The following is a 21,181-nucleotide window of genomic DNA, read 5'->3' on the forward strand; positions in this document are numbered from 1 at the left end:
CTGAATGAAAACCAAATTTATCTTTGTTGCCATCGTTATATTTTTTTAGTTGTACCAGGCATTAAAAATGAACACAAAAGTGCTTTTCTTCAGTTTTGGGTTTTAATTTTTACCCATTCCGTTTTTGTATATTATTCCCCATTCGCTTAGATTGAAACTCTAACAACCATCTCGTCCTTGCCAAAAACATTTTCGCCACCTTGACTGAGAGTGAATTAATGAAGGAAATATGACATCATCTCATCTTGTGTTTGTGCCGTTCGACAGGAATGACATGCCAAGCAAGGACGTCCTACACCGAAGACGAGGTTCTGTGGGGACATCGCTTCTTTCCGGTCATCTCCTTGGAGGAAGGCTTCTTCAAGGTGGACTACTCGCAGTTCCACGCCACCTTCGAGGTGCCCACCCCGCCGTACAGCGTGAAGGAGCAGGAGGAGGCCCTGCTCCTGTCCTCGCCGCTCATGGCTCCGTCCCTGTGCAACAGCGGGGAGAAGAACAGTTCCCTGGACTGCCTGGAGACCCTGGAGGACAATGACAGCACTACCAAGCTGCCCAGCAAGCTTCAGAAGATCACAGGGCGGGACGGCCTTCCCAAAAAGCTGCTGAGAATGAGCTCCACCACCTCCGAGATGACTTACAGTTTCGGGGAGCTGCCCATGAAGCTGCAGCGAATCAGCTCCGTGCCAGGAGTGTCCGATGATAAGCAGGGCGGCAAGGCGTCCAAAATAAGCACAGAGCCAATCAGCAAGTCGGTGGCAGACTTACCCCCCAAACTGCAGCGACTGGCCGGGGGAGGCAGGATGGACGGACACCTGCCGCCCAAACTCAGAAAGATGAATTCGGATCGCTTTACATAAACAAATCACCCGTCTTTTAACTTCCCTTCTGTACTAGTCCGGATTTAGCAATTGACAACATTCTTCTCATGTAAAACGTGCGCAAATACAATACAGCTCTCGTTCGTTCTTTCCATTTTCAATTGGCGATACAAAAAGGGGCTTATCATCGTGTAATAATGTTTTGTTAGATGATTTTGAATTCAACTCACTGTGTCACCGGGTTTCCAATTTCAAGCTTGACTTTTGTTGGCACAGTGAGTTCCTATCATTTTTCTAACATTGTGAACCAAGTAACAAAAATGCTTGGTTTGTGAATGATATTGAGACTACATTTAGGATTCATTTTTCTCCATTAAGCTAAAAATTGCTATGGCAGTTATACTAATTGGCTAAAGAATTACTTCCACCGTGATCAATAATTTTCAGACATTTATAAGCATACTGAACATCACTATAACCAGAGGTGGGTAGTAACACGTTACATGTACTCCGTTACATTTACTTGAGTAACTTTTTGAGAAAAATATACTGTAGATTTGTGAGGAAAAAACGCTACCCTTACTCCGTTACTTTGGGCTACACAAGAGTCGTTACCACAATAATAACATTATTCTCCATTATACCAATCAGACGCAAGCTTGTCGTTCTATGATCAAGCCAGCTTGTTCAATCCCGTGGCATCTTTGAAGCACCTTAAAAATGAAGTACCCTATTGGCCCGAATATAAAACGGCCCTGATTATAAGACATCCCCTCTTTTTCAAGACTCAAGTTTGAAAAAACTTTTTTGAACACCAAATGAATTTTTATACAGAAAATAATTACATTACATCCGAAACAAATGACCGTAACAATATATTTGAGAGGAAAAAGCATGTTATTTTACCTCATTAAAATCTTAATATCTGAACATTTAAATATGTAAACTAAAGCGCAATCACATTCGTAAATGAATGGCTTCTGGTTTTTGAAATGTAAATAAACCAATCTATTGTGATAAAACAACAAAATTGCAATAACTGCATTAACCATCAAAGTGAAGTCTAACTGTAACTGAAGTCTTGAAACCAATCTGAATAAGGAAAAACATTGTAATAAAATAATGCAAACTGGTTAAACTTGAGAGTAGCTGAAATCTGTCATGACAGAACATCGCTTCAACGATATCTGGCGACATCTAGCGTCGTGAATGGGGAGAGTAGCTGAGATCTGTCATAACAGAACATCGCTTCAATGATATCTGGCGCCATCTAGCGTCGTGAATGGGTATAATGTCTAGACCGCGAATATAAGACCCCCCTCTTTTTCCGTTTTATTTCAATGCAAAAAACATCGTCTTATATTCGGGCCAATACAGTATTTGACATAGAGCGCTGCCCTCGAACATGACTCAAAAGCGCCGATTTAAACCTCTCTCACAGTTTCTATTTGGCGATGATTGACCACTGGAAAAACGGTTATATGACCCTTTTAATTTCTTAATAGTAACTCTGAAGGAAGTATTCACTATTCAAACTAGGAAATATTTTATAGAGGGCACTCATGCTCTTAGGACGACTGATGCTTCATTTCTGTCATTTTTTTTTCTTGGTGGAATTCAATTTTTTTCGTTTGTGTTTCTTTGGCTTAATGTGGTTATGTAATTGGTTATTGCACAGTATCGTTATAAGAACAGTTCATATGGATAACTTTGTGATGAGAAAAAAAATACCATTGTTGAAACAAAAAATAGAACAAAAATGTATGCGGTTACTCATTACTTGAGTATTCTTTTCACCAAATACTTTTTTACTTGAGTATATTTTTTGGATGACTACTTTTACTTTTACTTGAGTAACATGATTTTGAAGTAACGCTACTCTCGGGTAAAATTTTTGGCTACTCTACCCACCTCTGACTATAACTCATTGACTGCGAGTTAATCACTTTGACACTACAGTTATATTCATCCTTCATTCCTCCATTCAAAAAAATATTAAAAGCAACCAAAGTCCTGTGGCCTGTTGTCCCAATCTTGTAATTGGCCCCCACTGACGGCGATAGACGTCCAATCTAGTTGAATTGCATTGGCTGTATATTGCTGTCAATAGTAGCCAATTAGTTAATAGTGGATCTGGATTTTGAATTGGATTTGAATAATTAAGACCATAGTCGTGGTAACGAATGGCTGCCTTTTTTGTGTAGTATTAAAAAGCATAATAACAAAAACTTAATTTTAATTGAAAATCATAAGGATTCATACAAAAATTTAAAAGCCTGAGTTTTACAATTTCAACCTTGGATGAAAAAACAGGCCACAGGAATATATTTAATCTGATAAAGAATTGTTAGAAGAAGAATGACCAAAGCTGCGGTTTGCTTTCATTTTCACTCTGTTCCTCTAAACCAGTGATTCACAGTGTGGTATCAGTACCACAAGTGGGACAATCATTCCTCACCAACACAAATCTTCTCCATTTCTAATACAATATCAACATAATAATTTGTCAGATTAGTCCAGTCTTTTTTTACGTACAGTTACATTCTATTTAACTTTTAAGTACAGTGGTACCTCTACATACGATCGCTTCGACACACGAACTTTTCGACATCTGACGTAAAATTTGACTCGCCATTTGTTTCTACATCCGACGACATGCTCGAAATACGACGACAACGGCAGCACCGCAGACGAATGCACGGCGGATTTTCTTGTGTGACAAATCAACACAGGTTTCAGAAAAGGTTGGTACAGGTGGTGAAACAAGGAAAAAGTTGACGCGTACCTTCTAAATGAAGATGCAAATGACAGAAAAATATGAGCGTAGGGTGGGCATCCGTGAAATGGCTCAACAATACATCTCCACGGTCCTCCTCCGACCATCGTTCGCCAGTCTTTATAAGTTAAGCTGACAATTCTTATTGTGGTAACATCTCCAGAGAAATCGCCAGCTTCGCCACGTTTTCATCATTTCTTTCACAACTTATTCAACACAAAACGCCTGCTGTCTGCCGCAATTGACGATGTTCTCAAGAAAGCATTGAATGCGAAAGTAAACTTTCACCCGCTCCCCTCCCTCTTTGTCACATCAGCGCCGCGGTGCCTTCAGGTACAGAAAAAAACGTCCGCCTTATTAGAACCCGTTTCGTTACACTATTACAGGAATTATTATTATTATTATATTATTAATCCGATTTTTATTTATTATTTATTTGTTTTGCTATATGTAATTGCCATTTGTAATAGTACCAGCAGTATTTTTTAAGGATTTAGTGCAGGTTTTTGGGCTGTGGAACGAATTAATGGAATTATAATGTATTCCTATGGGAAAATCATGCTCGACATACGACCATTTCGACTTACAAACAAGCTCCTGGAACGGATTAACTTCGTATGTAGAGGTACCACTGTACAATGCAATATGTTCGCATCCATTCTTGAAAAGCTCTTTTTGCATATTTAAATCATTTTTTACAACTGTTATTTGCAATATATATTTTAGGTGAGTCGTTTAAATAGGTTTTGTTTTAATTCTGGTATGTTTTAAGCGTTGTGTTAATGTTTAAACAGTGCATAATGTCATAGTAGCTAACAGTAATAAATAACGATAAAGTTTACCATGAATATTTATTAAATTATTTAATTTTTTAAAAGAAGTGTACAGTATGTTATTTTTCACGATTCTGAAAATAGGGATTTGTTTGTTTGTTTTGCTCAGTCGTGTGGCCTTTTATTACATTCATGATCAGAGCCCAAAATAGAATAATACAATACAGTCACTTTTTTTCCCCAATTGCCAATTAAAAATGGAAAGAGCGAATTTGGGGATTCAATGGATCCGAGCACATGTTGTATGACTTGTACACGCAACGACGAGAGACCTCAGACTCTTTTCAGGACCGTGTACAATTAGCACAATCAGGCATGTAAGAATACAACGCATGTAGAACGGAATCTCAATAATTCCTGGCATGATATGTTTATTTAAAAAAAAAATCATTAGTGAATCTACAGGAAGTGGAAATTTGCACAAAGCCATACGATTTCAAAGCAACATGACATGATTCTAGTTTGTGGCGACGGGCGGCACATGACATTTGCTCCTTGAGTTTCTTGCTTTTGTTGTTTAATGTAAAGTTGTGGCGATGTTCTGTTGATTGCATGCTCCTCTTATTGACTATACAAAAGGTAATAGACAAAGATGTTATAGCCTTAACTATATTACCTTGTTTCCATTTTCATATTCGTTCACGCTATTTCTTGGCTCTTTCAAAGCCGTGCTATTTTGCCATTTTTAATGACTCTTTTCCTTACGCAAACACTATTTTGTTCAACGATGCCTTTTACACTGCATCTCGTGTCCAGCTGAAATGGAAACAAAAAGCCACGCAATTTCCACATGCTTATTAAAGTCATATTTCAGTTAAAAGGGTCTGTCCCTCTACTTGATAAGCACAATTTAATCACTCGATTGCTAGCTGATCTCAGTTAGCTATTTTGCACGGACAGCCGTTTGAGCATTTATTTCATATCCTTCGTAATGTCTTACCAGTCATTTTTTCACAATCTTAAGAGTTTCTAACACTGTCTTAATTTGCCTCACCAGGAACTCTTTCAATGCCAGCCATTTTATGAAAAGACAACCTCTAGAGTGCCAGGTGATTTAGAGCATTTTTATTGATACATTAAGGCCTACATAATATTGCGTTTTATGACTACATAAACACAGAGACTACCAATAGAAACAGCAGACTCTCATCTTTCATATTCATTTTCCATACCACTTATCATCAAGAGGGATGCGTAGGGGTGGAGGCTATCCAAGCTAACTATGGGCAGGAGACGCGGTACAACTTTAACTGGATGCCAGCCAATAGCAGGAGGTACAGTATATAGACCAGTGTTTTTTGAGCCACAGAACACCTTTTTCATTAAAAAAAAAAGTCACACTAACGGCAAAAAAAAAAAAAAAAGTAAAAAAATTAATTTCTGTCGTCTATTTTATATTAACAATATAAAGTCATGTATTGACTAGAAATCTAACAAACACAAAACATACTTCATAAACTTATTTTACTCACTCAGTGTGACACCTGGACTTGTTGTATTGGAGTAGGTATCACTGCATGCCCAATTAAAGTTAATCCCGCTATGTGCAGTTTTTCTTAGTGTAAATCCCAATGAAAGATAGCTTTTGCTTATTAGCTCACACTAGAAATTCAGAAAAAGTATTTGTTTTGACCGCCATTCAATGACATGTGTTCAGTGTTCAGTTGTGAGTTAACAACTTTACTATTTGAAAACCTTTTCCATTGCTGTCACCTCTATAGTTTCGCTAGCTAGCCTCTAGCTCCAATGCCACGCTTATCTTTTACGCATCACTAAACAAGGGTAACAATATTTTATTTCCAAAAAGAGGACACTCGGCCTGACCTCGAGATGCTTACGTATATTATACTCGAAGTTCACTCAAAGGTGCCTCATCACTTTAATACATTGAAAGAATGCGTCCTCAGTATGGATAGAAAATCCAGTTTTATAACAAAATAATAGCTATAAAATGATCCTTCGTTTTTCACGGTTAATGGGGACCAAAACCCGCCGTGATAAGTGAAAAACCGCGAAGTAGCCCCCCCCCAAAAAAGAGAGATTTATAAGACATATTTTTTCACTTTTACATATATATATATATATATTTTTTTTTTTTTTAATAAATTGTTTTTAAGCACTGTGTATGTAATAATTATACGTTTTAAACGTGTTACTGTGTCACCAAATTATTTTTAAACAAGAATAAAGTAGTAGGAAAACGCTTGGCTTTATTAAATGCTTCATAGTGACTCTACTCAAATCCTGTCAAGCTGCTCACTTACACTCAATAAGTTGCCACAGCAACTGTTTAACAAGTTAAACGATGATTGATGCATGCGGCGCTTTTGAAGTCCGTGACTCTGGCAAGATCAAAGACCTGTCAACATCGTTAACTTTAATAAGCAACTCGAGTGACGTGCCTGAAGAACAAAGCGCAGGGACAGGGAGGGAGGGAGCGAGAGTGAGACTATGCGATCGGCTCAGGACTACTCATCTGCATTTTTTTTCGGAAAAACAAAAAAAGCTAAGTTTGAAGCGCGAAGTAGCGAGGAATCACTGCATAACCAAACACACCAATTCAAATTCTCAGAGGTTACTCAACAGGCTTTTATATTCCTAAAATAATGGAACACTTACAAGGTTAAAAAAAAAAAAAAAAACAATTAAATAATGATTTTCAAAAAATGCCTCTAATGCCTCCTCTGTATTAGCGAATCATCCTTCAACAAAAATAATAGCTCTTTTCAATTCATAGGGCTGAATTATTCTTCAGTGTTGCGGTGAGGCCTGACCTACCTGCTAACGCAGACCCGACTTACGACCCTGCGCCGTAGTCTGATGTGGGCCTCCAAAAAATATGACTATGCATTACGCCAACGTGTCGTTACGTGAACGTCAAAGGACTGTAATTGGTCGGCTCAAAACTTTGTTTCCGGTTCAGCACAACAACGCCGTTTTCAACCATTCGCAAATGTCTTCTGTGTCGCCTATGCTTTAACATTTGTATTCACGACATTTGTTGTTCAATATGGATTAGCTGCAGCTGCAAGTACACACGTTCCATCGCCGTTGCCATTGCCGTCTATGACCAAAGGAAAACGAATTCGACAAGAGTCTACCAAAACCATACCAAGACAAAGACAAACCCCTCTAGTAGCTTGGCGGTGAATTACAGAGCAACGTGTTCCCTTGACGCAGAACTTCGAATGCTCAATTGCGACGTAGGGTCTATGCCATCGCTTCGCTGTCAATGAAACGCAGAAACATAAATCAGCCCTTACTGGAAGAATAAATAAACAATCTGAAATAATGTTCTAAATAATACCTCTTCTAGAGAAAATCCAGCTCTAACAAAAACCCATTTTCTCTTTTCACTAACGTAATGTAAATATTAGCCTCACAACAATACCAATTTAACAAATAAAAAAAACATCACTTTAGTCTTTAGTTTTCTTCCTCATCCCGCTTTTGTTCTTCTCCCTGCTTTTCTTCTTCATCTTCCTTGTCTCTATTACTGAGCACTGCAGAACCAACCACTGGGCAGGCTCTTTTGGAACACGTCACAGGCAGCACAGTACCGTACTATTCTGTGCAAAGCGTCAGTCAATTTCAACACAAGCTAATTGGTTCCGCGAAAAATAATGAAAACCTGACATTTTCATGAATTTATAAAACCTCGCCGGACGCCCCGGACAGGATGTAAAAAGTGGACATGTCCGGGGAAAAGAGGACATTTGGTCACCCTAACTAAAAAAGGAATTAGCTTCCTATTGACACCTACTGATATGCAGCAGTATTGCGTGATTACCCACCATTGGAGAGCACAGACACGCAGCAGCGGCACATTTGCGGGTTGATTTCAAAAAACATTTTTACATCAATCAGGTGAAAGTGGATGTGGATTTCCCACAGCGCACCAAACACTATGTCATGGCAAAGTAGCTGAAAAACACTGATATAGACAAACAACCTTTCACACTCACAATCACACCTATGGAGGATTAGAAGTGTCCGGAGATAACCTACCCAAGCACGGGGAGAACATGCAAAATTCAAAATGAAGGCCGGAGCCCAGGATTGAACCTTCATTTCAGTAACTGTGCTCATCACTGACTCATCATGCTGTATCTATCTATACTGTGCCGGTACAGTTACCTAGCACTGTTGATAATCTACAGTATCTAAAATTGTTTCAACCTTTTTCCGTTACTTATTAAATGGAAGCAGAACATGAGTGGTTTTTACCCAAATCCTTGCTTCTGGATAGAAAATGTTTGTGAACAGTGACTGACAATAATATAATTTCCTTTTGTCATGCCTCAATATCTGAATAAGACTCTCACCCACCCATCCCTATAAAAATTGTCACAAAATGACACTTGACGTCTGGGCTTCAGTTGATGACTTTTGACGACACTGCCATCGAAGGATTAAAAGACAAATGGATAAATGCTTAAACGGCTTTCCATATTCCTGGGCATTTTGTCTTATACGACAGTCAGTACAATACAATGCAGTTTAAGAAATTAACAGCAGACACATTTTATGGTCGCCAACCAGTTAAAGAAGGAGGGCTGCATTCTCCTTGATGAAAGCAATAATACCAAACCTAGAATCTTTATGAAGCCGCAGCCCTATTTCCATTGTTAAGCTAATCCACATCAGTACCTTTTGGTTCTCAATGCTTTTAAAATCATTGTGTGGTACATCATCTCTTCAGGAATAAAAATCTAACCACAATGGTTCAGTGTTCTTTTGACTACACACAACTGTACTTTGCTATCAATAACCTCAAATGGCATTACACCTGACAAGTTGCCGGTTACCGAGGTAACCTCGCTCCCTCTCTCCACTCTGACCGGTTTTATTTATGTGTCAATCACCGCTATTCCCCACTCCCAGTGGTCGGTTGCCCGCTCGTGCCATTTAAAAGCATTTGCCTTTGCTTATTTTGCATGGCGTTACTTCACCTTCAGCCGCACCGTCAGCTCTCGTCGAACCATCAATACATGCTTCAGGTTATAATGTATCTACTAAATACATTGACAATAAAGGCTTTCTACTGTATTGTAGTCTTTAAGAGTTTTACTGCCTGTATAGGCATTTTCAGTTGTGTGTGCTTCTTTTATTGCACATGGTTTTCTAACTAGATATTTTCTGTTATTAATTCATTGGCTGCCATTAACAGAGATACAGAAGATGCTCGATCAATTTGAACTTGGAGGGCTGGCAGTGATCAGTCATAGATTTCACTATCAATTGACGGGAAACAGGGCACGGGGCCACTCTGTAGGGGGCCTATTTAAAAAACTTAAAAATCAAATATTTTCAAAACCAAAGCTGCTAGTGACCTAAAACCAAAACAGGCACCTCCCTTAGGCATATATGAGTCTCCATGAGCAGCGGCATACAAAAATTCAAAGTCGTTACCTAATGAAATCCCAATTAATTATTTTATATATATATATGTATAACAAAACTTAAAATGCTATAAAATTCTTGGATTTTATGCTAGATGCACCAAATGCAGAGATAATGACCTACATTTTTACACAATTGCAATATTTAACATATAATGTAAGTTTTTGCCCGAAATAGCGACTTCTCATTTAGTGCAATTTTGACATTAGTTTTCAACAGCAAATTTAGCATTTTTCTATATATACAGTATTTACAACTTATTTAGGTTGAATTTCGATGTCACTATTGCCTCAGCACGTCTTGCCGGCAATCTGGCCCTTGTCGTTTTTAGATTGAAATGTTACATAAAATAAAACGAGTAGAAGCCGAATTTTCTTTTCAGTTTATCACAAAAGTGAGTACACCCCTTGCATTTCTGCAGATATTTAAATAGTATCTTTTCATGGGACAACACTTACAAAATGACACTTTCACACAATGAGAATTAATCTGTTTGCGGCTTATGTATATAATAGAGTTAATTTATTTTTTCCTCAAAATAACTCAAAATATAGCCATTAATATCTAAACCCCTGGCAACAAAAGTGAGTACACCCCAAGAAAGCCCGCAAACAGTTTGTTGATGGCATGTCAACAAATCACATGGATTACTGGAACCATGTCCTATGGTCTGATGAGACGGGCGGGCTTTCTTGTGTACCATCTTCAGAAGAGGCTTCCTCCTGGGGTGACAGCCATGCACACCAATTTGATGTAGAGTGTGGCGTATGGTCTGAGCCCTAATAGGCTGACCCCCCACCTCTTCAATCTCTGCAGCAACTCCTGTAACGAGTCACATGGCATTTTGGAGGGAAAATGACAAGCAGTACTCAATTTGGAGGTACGTATTTACTAAGGGGTGTACTCACTTTTGTTGCCAGGGGTTAAGATATTGATGACTATATTTTGAGTTATTTTGAGGGGGGAAAAAAAATAACTTTAAAGTACATAAGCAGCACACAGACTACTTTTCAATGTGTCAAAGTGTCATTTTGTCAGTGTTGTCCCATGAAAAGATATACTTAAATATCGTCAGAAATGTGAGGGGTGTACTCACTTTTGTGATACACTGTACTGGACTGTCTCAGAAAATTAGAATACACAATATTCTAATTTTTTGAGACAGTCCTGTGTATATATACAGGACTGTCTCAGGAAATTAGAATACACAATATTCTAATTTCCTGAGACAGTCAGGAAATTTCCTGAGACAGTCAGGAAATTAGAATATTGTGTATTCTAATTTCCTGAGACAGTCCTGTATATATACACAGGACTGTCTCAAAAAATTAGAATATTGTGTATTCTAATTTCCTGAGACAGTCCAGTACATGGACGCAGAAATGTCTAAGTTACTAGTTTTTTTTTTGCCAAAAAACGGGCAATTGGCCGAAAATTACCTGATTATTTGAATGTAAAGTTACGCTATTGTGTATGGAAACAAACTCCAACATGGCAGCCATCACACAAAAATACCTTTTTAAGTAATCCTTGTAAATAAATGCTTAAATCCTGGAATTTCTATAAATATGAACGTAACACAGTCTAGATTCTTGGTTAAAAGCAAAATAACTGGCAGTTATCATTCTTTTTATGTGAATATTTCAAGCTAAAGTTAAGCATTTTTTTTTTTTTAATAATTACCTTGAATCCTCGACCAAATCACTCTTGAGACACTCCTGCCTGCTTGTTTGCACTAAAACTTTTGTCCTGTTTCCACTTGTTCGGCATTAGAATGCAGCATGCTCATCCTGGCCCAGCCCGCTATGGGAAGCCGTGGCGCAATGTCTGTAGGATCTGTCTCGTCAATTGTTAATGAAGTCTACGGATCAGTTCAAATGGATAGGACATCTATCCTCTTCAATGGCAGCAAATGAGTTCACGTAAAATAACCATTCATTTTGATAGTTTAAATTCAAACACTATATTTTGTGAACAATTTCGGCAAGGTTTTTTTTTTTTTTTTTTTTGCCAGTTGCGCAAAATACGTTGTACTTAATTATGGTCATGTTAAGACACTCAAAGAAGTCAAGTACATTCTGGGTACGTGTTGTTCTGCCAGCCAATTCAGTGCAGAAAATATGATCACACATCGACTCTTTTGGGAAACGTGTAGGCAGGTTCAGGGAAGCTTTCGACTTCTATTAAACTTCTAAACTATTGAAATTCAAGACCTCTCATTCATTTCATGGGGTATAATATGGCCTTAATATTGCAGCACTTAAAAAAATACAACTTATCTGTTTTCAACAAAATGAAACATTGTGTTCATCTCATGTCTCTAATTGCAACATCCTCACCCCTCCGTCTACATGCTAGCCCCTCCCACCAGAAATTCCATCAAGGAGACGAGGATATTGACAGCGGAGCCAGGAGGTTTATATGTTTATAGAAATGAGACAATGCTTCCCTTATGACGTAATATCATGGAAGCTGCTCACAAATCAATTTGCATGGCGGAATTTATGTAATACCAAAAGGACCAATAATTTCACAAAAATATTATTTTCCTTCATTTTCGTGACGATGATGTCACGATGACCAGCTAAAAACGTGTCTTGGGAGACAAGATTATTTATTATAATTTATTTATTTAGCAGTGTTTGGTCATGTCACTCATGTGACTTGCTGCGCGCCCTCCCTCCCACAGGCTTACCAAGCGTGTGCCCATTCCGGGCTCCTTTTGTGAAACACGTGTCAGGTGCTGATTGGTAAGTTTTGTTTTCTTACCTTGGCTATGCCGTTTAACTGTAGCCTTTATAGGTCTGTGCTGAGTGATCATAACATACTAAACTAACTTGTAGCGTTAGCATAGCGTTTGCATTAGCATTAGCATTTACCGCGGTGACTCGGTGAGTGTCTTCTTAAACTCTTGGAAAACTTTTTACACATAGTTCGTGGTGTTCAGGTGAGGTTTTTTTTTAATGTAATTCATGCCCCTGTCAGTGCTTCAACCTCCTCAAGTTTGGCTCTCACGTCTTGGATCTCCTGACGACACAGGCATTCTCTTGGAATGGTAATTACTTGAAGGTTTACAGCAACACCTGGAAAATAAAATTGTTTTGTCATTTATTTTGAAAAATCAATACCATGAATCATTTATTTAGCCACATTTGGGCTAGCTTTACCATATTTAGATGGTTAGGAGCTGTCCCATAACCTAATATCCAGTTTCAGCTATGTGGAGAGCATGTAAAATATATACAACCATGTAATCGCATTCTCTCAAATAGAAAAATCACGATGCTGGACATAGGCTTACCACTCTCCCGTTCGTGAAGTGTCGAGCTGTCAAATGGCGTCATGCAGACGTCTGCTGTGTCAAGTAAATCGTCGTATTCTGACGCCTCAGGTTCAAACATGTATGGACTGATTGTAGATCATCTTTCCTGGAAGCCTTTGCCATCGATAGTGTCACGAAAGAGCGATCCTGAATGGCTACCTTTGGTGGAAATATCACTGATATCGTTGTTGCTGCTATGCTAGCTGTGGGTAGTCTTCTGTTGCCTACGTCAAACTTCCGGGTTTGGAAAGAGACCATTAGCAGAGTGCAAAAAAAAAAAAAAAAAAAACGCAAATTATCCTTGCAATTACGAGTTAATAATGACATGGTTGTTTTGACGAACTCGTCTAAAGTTTTCATTAGTAAAATTACACCAAAATCCGAAAAGCTCTTCAGCTGCCCTTTAAAGAGCATACGACAGGAGAAAAAAAGTCTTAAATGGCATTATTATGTGAATTAGAATAATATTTTGAGACGATTCGACTATATACAACAATTTAGCAAAGCGCAGATGAAGAGAAATTAGTCTTTTAATCTGCCGGTTAGCCACGCCTACCATTATAGGGCTTTAGCGTCCCCAACAGGTGGATGACGTCAGCGGTAGACTGGGCTCATCTGTTTTACTATTCAGCCCATTTAGGGGGAATTATTCAGAACGAGGAAAACGTGACAAAGAGAGCCGCAAAATGTCATTGTTTCAGTCTCTCTACGCCAACATTTTTACAGGATATTCTTTTTATCCAAGTATTTTTCCCCAATACCTATATAAATGGCTTGAGAAGGACCAGTCAGCCCGTCGAGGGGGAACTATTCACAACGAGGAAAAAGCGACGAAGAGAGCTGCAAAATGTCATTGTTTCTGTCTCTTTACTTCAATATTTTTACAGGATATTCTTTTTATCCAAGTATTTTCCCCAATTGCTAAATAAATGGCATGGTCATGACAAATAACAGTCTTGTGCTAAATGGAACATGAATAATAAAAATGCATTTATTCAGGACGACATGGCAAAATTACTCCATAATGGTCAAAACTGTCGACTTCACCTTTACTGTCGCACCTCCCGAACGATATTTTATGACACCTAAATCGGACATATGTCATTTCCCTTCCCCGGCTTCGGAGAATGTAAACAAACCAAAAGGCGTGACAGCTAGCCGACATGCTAACCCAAACCGAGTGATGTTTCAAAGTCTTCGAAGCGGAAAATCACACATAACTAGCCTCGATTATTTGACATGACGACTGGGTTGTCGATTGTCTTCGCGGATCGGCAAACCGCCCAGCGGAGAGCAATTTAACAGTTTGTTCCCCGGAGAAGGGTGGCTGCAGTTGTTGTGCAGCTAACGTCCTGCTAATGTGCATGAGGAGGGCTTTTTACATGCCTATCAATGATCAAACGTAAGTAGTCCTTTACTTAAAGAAAGTTTGTAGTGTTTACTTTGTAATCGTTGTATTCGTATTTGACATAATACAAAAAAAGATGTTTACTCACTTCCTCATAAGTCCAATGGTCCCACAGTAGTAGGGCTTGGCCAATATCCACGGTGAATGGGAACATTTTGAAACTCCAAAAAGGCGCATACGCCTCTCCCTCATACAGAATGATTTTTCTGCAGCCGTTTGGCTGGCGTGATACGAAAAATAAACGTATTAATCCGCAAAATCAGCTGAATCCTTCGTCCTCATACACAACAGTACACTGTATAGTGAAGAGGACGTCTTCTACCGTACACGTCACAGCGCCTTCCTCCTCAATGCAAGACCGAAGCCGGAAGTCACTCATTTTCATGGCGCGGGATTAAAAAAACTAAATAAATATAGCGATCGCTTCCACACACATCCAAGCGGTCCATATCATTCAGGAGCATAAAATACCGCGTGTATTATGAAATAAACATGCTTTTTCGTGTCAAATGCACTTTAATTGCAAATAATGTGCTGTTCTTCTGCTGAGTGTGTATTATCATCATGAAGATGTTGATGTCCTTGTCGACTACAATTGTGTGCTCGTCTGTCAATGTTCATTCGAAATTCTTGGAAACCTTTCTTTTATTGATTAATTCATGGACTAAAACTTTTGAAGTTTATAGACAAAAATATTTTGAGAATTGTCTAAAACTAGACGATATTTTAGTTTTCGTTGACTCAAACTAGACGAAGACGAACACATTTTGATATAACTAAAATAAGACTAACACTAATAAGTATTTTTGTCCAAAAGACAAAGACGAAAATTAAAATGGCTGCCAAAAACAACACTGCTGTAACCACAAAATATACAGTCCACGCTTCCACCTTTGTCTGTAGTCTAATAACCTCCTGGCTCGATTTCTGTAACTCACTGCTGTTTGGTCTCCCAAACAAGTCCTTCCAAAAACTGCAGGTCCTCCAGAACTCAGCTGCACGCCTCATCACTCGGACTCCTGCCACACACCACATCACCCCCGTCCTCTGTCAACTTCACTGGCTTCCTGTCAAACAATGAATCAATTACAGTGGGGAGAACAAGTATTTGATACAGTGACGATTTTGCTGGTTTTCCCACTTGCAAGCCATGGAGAGGTCTGTAATTTGTATCATAAGTTCTCTTCAACTGTGAGGGACGGAATCTAATACAAAAATCCAGAAAATCACATTGTATAATTTTTAAATAATAAATTTGTATTTAACTGCATGAAAAAAGTATTTGATACATTGCCAACTAGTGAATATTTCGGCTCTTAGTTCTTTTTTAAGAACCCCTCCTGTTCTCCACTCATTACCGGAAGTAACTGCACCTGTTTGAACTTGTTACCTGTATAAAAGACACCTGTTCACATGCTCAAACAAACAAACTCCAACCTCTCCACAATGGCCAAGACCAAAGAGCTGTGTAAGGACATCAGGGATAAAATAATAGACCTGCACAAGGCTGGGATGGGCTACAGGAAAATAAGCAAGCAGCTTGGTGAGAAGGTAGCAACTGTTTGAGCGATTATTAGAAAATGGAAGAAGTTCAAGTTGACGGTCAATCTGCCTCGTTCTGGGGCTCCATGCAAGATCTCACCTCGTGGGGCATCACTGATCATGAGGAAGGTGAGGGATCAGCCCAGAACTACATGGCAGGACCTGGTCAATGACCTGAAGAGAGCTGGAACCACAGTCTCGAAGAAAACCACCAAAACCACACATTACGCCGTCATGGATTAAAATCCTACAGCGCACGCGAGGTCCCGCTGCTGAAGCCAGTGCATGTCCAGACACGTCTGAGGTTTGCCACTGACCATCTGGATGATCCAGAGGAGCAAAGGGAGAAGGTCATGTGGTCGGATGAGACCAAAATTAAACATTTTGGTCTAAACTCGGCTCGTCGTGTTTGGAGGAAAAAGAAGGATGAGTACAACCCCAAGAACACCATCCCAACCGTGAAACATGGAGGAGGAAACATTATTTTTTTGGGGCTGCTTCTCTGCCAAGGGTACAGGCCGACTGCACCGTATTGAGGGCAGGATGGATGGGGCTAAGTATCGCCAGATCTTGGCTGACAACCTCCTTCCTTCAGTGAGAGCCCTGAAGATGGGTCGTGGCTGGGTCTTCCAGCATGACAACGACCCAAAGCACACAGGCAAGGCAACTAAAGAGTGGCTCCGTAAGAAGCATCTTAAGGTCCTGGAGTGGCCTAGCCAGTCACCAGATCTGAACCCCGATAGAAAATCTATGGAGAGAGCTCAAAGTCCGTGTTGCCTGGCAGCAGCCCCGAAACCTGAAGGCTCTGGGGAAGATCTGCATGGAGGAGTGGGCCAAAATCCCTGCTGCAGTGTGTGCAAACCTTGTCAAGGACTACAGGGAACGTGTGGTATCTGTAATACCAAACAAAGGTTTCTGTACCACATATTAAGTTTTGTGATGTATCAAATACTTATTTCATGCAATTAAATGCAAATGTATTATTTAAAAATCATACAACGTGATTTTCTGTTTTTTTGTATTAGATTCCGTCCCTCACAGTTAAAGAGAACTTATGATACAAAATACAGACCTCTACATGCTTTGCAAGTGGGAAAACCAGCAAAATCGGCAGTGTATCAAATACTTGTTCTCTCCACTGTACAAGATCCTCATCATTACCTTCAAAGCACTCCATGGCTTGGCCCCTCCCTACATTTGCAATCTACTCTGTTTAAACAATCCACCTCGTCCACTTCGCTCTTACACTATCCTCCACCTTTTCGTCCCCCGTTTCCATCTCTCCACCTTTGGTTCCAGAGCTTTTAGTCACCGTCCGCCCCAAGCTCTGGAACTTCCAACCCCCTGATCTTATCAGTATATCTATCCTTTCACTTTTCAAATCCAGTCTCAAAACACACCTGTTCACTCTTTCTTACCCACCATGATCCATAGCTCTGTTATATTTTTACTTCTCTTTATTTTGCTTTTAATCTTTTCTTTTTTTATACATATATATTTTTCATATGAGTGTTTTGTTCGTACTGTGATTCCATCTCTCTTGTGAAGTGTCTTTGTGTGGTTTGAAAAGCGCTCTAGAAATAAAATGTATTATTATTATTAGGAATGGGGACCTCTTGGTACCTCACGATACGATTTGCGATACAAAGCTCATGATAACGAAGATCTGACGATATGGCGATACAACGATTATCGATACATTGGCCAGGAAATCATTCTAGGATATTCTAATAACATCTAATAAACAGAAAAAACAAGCTTTTGCTGTGAATTGGAATGAGTTTATCACTATTAGACGTCCAATCCGTTTGAACTGGGAGGGTGGCAGCGAATGAACATTCTTCAGTTCTTCAATTTTCTTCAGCATTCTCCTCTACAAGGCCCAAATTGTCGCTGCAACTGATCCGACTGCCTTGCTGCCAGTTTTCTATTAATCACATCATCCGCCTTCTTGTCCCTGACTCCAAGAGTTCTGCCCCTTGCTGCTTTCTGTTTGTTGGATTCATTGAAGACTAAATTATCAATGTGCGAATCTGAGTTTCTGTTGTTGTTTATCTATGCCAACTCATCCTGAATGTAGTCCAGCACTTATCTACACTACATATTCCTCTTTCAAGTCTCAGGGATGTCATCCTCAATGCACCACTCGTGCTACATTCTTCTGTTTTTGACTGTATTAAGTTCTTGCGAAAGGCTTTGTCTGTTTGTGGTGTATTTTGATAAAGGCTTCTGCACCAGTGTCGTTGCCAGAGAGATTTTCCTCTGGCACTTTCATTGTTTTGATCCTGCCCTGTGAAATCACCACTGCTGCTCATAATTCACAATACAATTTCTCTTCGTCACGCACAGGGTGTAAATAATAAACCTTTCTTTTTTTGCTTAACTTGTAGAGATCAAATCAAGGGCTGTGAAAGAAGCACCAGAAGCTCAGTTAAGCCTGTCTTTAATCAAATATTCGTAACCTCTCTTTGGATTCTCAAACAAACCCACGAGAGCAATCACAATAGCAAAGCAAGTGTCAGCAAAGTAGAAAGTTATTCCCCTTTACGGCCCATCTAAATCAACACTTGCTCTTCCAAAATGGACTCGGTCTTTATCGCCAAGGACATCTTTGCTCCGATGTCCTCCTGGTTCCTTTGTCGACGTGGCAGTCACATGTCTAGTATTGCTCCGGGAAGTGCAGACAGGAACAGAATGCAATGCTGCAGTCATTGACGCACTTTGCGATTAGAAAAGTCGTGAGCACCTCTGAAATGCTGTAGTAGTGAGCCGCTTGGAGATTGAGATGTTCAGATGAGCTTGCTTGGCAGCTTTCATGACAAACAACATCTGAACAGAAACATGTCCAGACTTGCTGATAACAGGGGGGACAAATGGAAAGCAATTCCTGTCATGAGTCACATGCTTTTTCGATCCAGATTGTGACTTTTAACACTCTCTTTAGGTCACTTCACCAGATAGTGGATTTACAGGAAAGAAAAAACATATAAACACTTCTACTCAGAGGCCATCTTTTTTTTTTTTTTATGCAGGTGCTGGCTTCAATTGAACTTGAATGTAATATATATATATTTTTTTGTATTCCGCTGGAATTCTGTCCAAAACTTACATTAGCACAGTCTTGTTTATGTTTTACAAAATTGGTCCAACATGACAAATAATTTAAAACGATTTAATTAAATTTACAGTACAGTAAGTTTCAAAAACCTATGAATTTTTTTTTTTTTTTAAACGGAGTGGACAAATTTTATCATTACATGGTGTAGATCAGGGGTACGCATGTGTCTCAGTGAGTCCTTGTCTTTGTTCCAACTGATCCAGCACAGACAGTTTAAACATTGACGTTTCTGCGGAAACATGTTTCACACACCTGCAATCAACTGCACTATGATGTCGTCTTGATGGGTTGGAACGAAAACCCACATCCACTGCGGCTTGTTGTGGAATAGCTTTCCCACCCCTCTGGTGCCGGTTCAGTACAACAGGAACAGTTTGTATCCCATTGCACTCTTATATAAGTGAAATTTCAAAAAGAGAAATACAAAAAGTGTGGCCTCTGTGTTATTGGGGGGAATGAAAAACACAATTCAGTTCAATTCAATCAGTTAATATAAACATATTTGACGTGAAAGACGTGATAAAATTGATCATGTAATAATCTGTAGAACTTGAAAAGTAACGTTAGTTACTTTGCCGAGTTACTAATTACTCTTACTTTGAGGCAACTGAGTTACTAACTCAATTAATTTTTGGGAGAAGTAATTTGTAACTGTAACTACTTAATTTTTTAAAGTAAGGTTAACAACACTGGATAATAATCCCTTAATTCGTTCTTGAGTTATTTTAAATACAAACACACTGACAGACAAACAGACACACTGAACTGAGTACATAACCTTCACCCACTGAAGGTTTCACCTATTGGCACAGTTAATAATGAAGTATTCACATTACATTACACTGCTGTGGATATCTTAATCTTCCTTTTGTGATGCTCAATGTAATTATTGAAATTAGTGGCGGGTGAGTTCATCTTTGACATAATAAATGAAAATTGTGACATGACATTTGTCTGTTATCGGTCATCGTGCTTCAGAATGGGATATTGCTCTGTCAGAACTGTAAGAGATTTCTTTAAATATCTAAATTCACTCCAGTAATAAACCAATACCTTTCATTATCATAATGGGGACGAAAGTCAATTTACTAAAAACCGGATGTTCTGTCCAGAAGCTGTATCATTCAGTCATATCAATGAGGGAGTAAAGTCAATCTATCTCCAAGGGGTGCATGAAAAGTATCAAAGTGAACACCAGAGGAGAGGACATCGCCTTCTTGTCAAATTCCATCACAAGTTGTTTTACATTCAAGCACCACATTCTTAGGACATCCATCAACTCATCTCCTGTCAGAGCTGATTAGTTCCCCTCTATTGCATTGTCCAAACTCCCAGGGATCTATATTGTTCTGTCAGGATGAAGCGTGTTACATAATCCGTGGACACTTGTTGGATGGAGTATCAGTCAGAAAAGGAACCTGGTTGGTTTTTATACTGTACAGTGGGGCAAATAAGTGTTTAGTCAACCACCAATTGTGCAGGTTCTCCTACTTGAAAAGATTAGAGAGGCCTGTAATTGTCAACATGGGTAAACCTCAACCATGAGAGACAGAATGTGAAAAAAAAAAACAGAAAATCACATTGTTTGATTTTTAAATAATTTATTTCCAAATTAGAGTGGAAAATAAGTATTTGGTCGCCTAAAAACAAGCAAGATTTCTGGCTGTCAAAGAGGTCTAACTTCTTCTAACGAGGTCTAACGAGGCTCCACTCGTTACCTGTATTAATGGCACAAGTTTTAACTCATTATTGGTATAAAAGACACCTGTCCACAACTTCAGTCAGTCACACTCCAAACTCCACTATGGCCAAGACCAAAGAGCTGTCGAAGGACACCAGAGAAAAAATTGTCGACCTGCACCAGGCTGGGAAGACTGAATCTGCAATCGGTAAAACGCTTGGTGTAAAGAAATCAATTGTGGGAGCAATTATTAGAAAATGGAAGACATACAAGACCACTG

At 39.1% G+C, this 21,181-nt stretch overlaps 1 protein-coding gene across 2 annotated transcripts in view; it reads left to right on the forward strand.

The window, feature by feature from the left end:
- Nucleotides 1–10,230, forward strand: part of kcnj3a (potassium inwardly rectifying channel subfamily J member 3a) — a 123,730-nt gene extending 113,500 nt beyond the window's left edge. For both annotated transcript variants that reach the window (XM_057852027.1, XM_057852028.1), the window contains one exon: nucleotides 268–10,230. In XM_057852027.1, coding sequence (XP_057708010.1) covers nucleotides 268–857 — 590 coding nt within the window. In that variant the 3' untranslated portion in view covers nucleotides 858–10,230. The remainder of the gene's footprint in view (nucleotides 1–267) is intronic.
- The last annotated feature ends 10,951 nt before the right edge of the window (nucleotides 10,231–21,181 follow it).

Source organism: Corythoichthys intestinalis, chromosome 12 (assembly GCF_030265065.1).
Source record: "Corythoichthys intestinalis isolate RoL2023-P3 chromosome 12, ASM3026506v1, whole genome shotgun sequence".
Taxonomy (NCBI): domain Eukaryota; kingdom Metazoa; phylum Chordata; class Actinopteri; order Syngnathiformes; family Syngnathidae; genus Corythoichthys; species Corythoichthys intestinalis.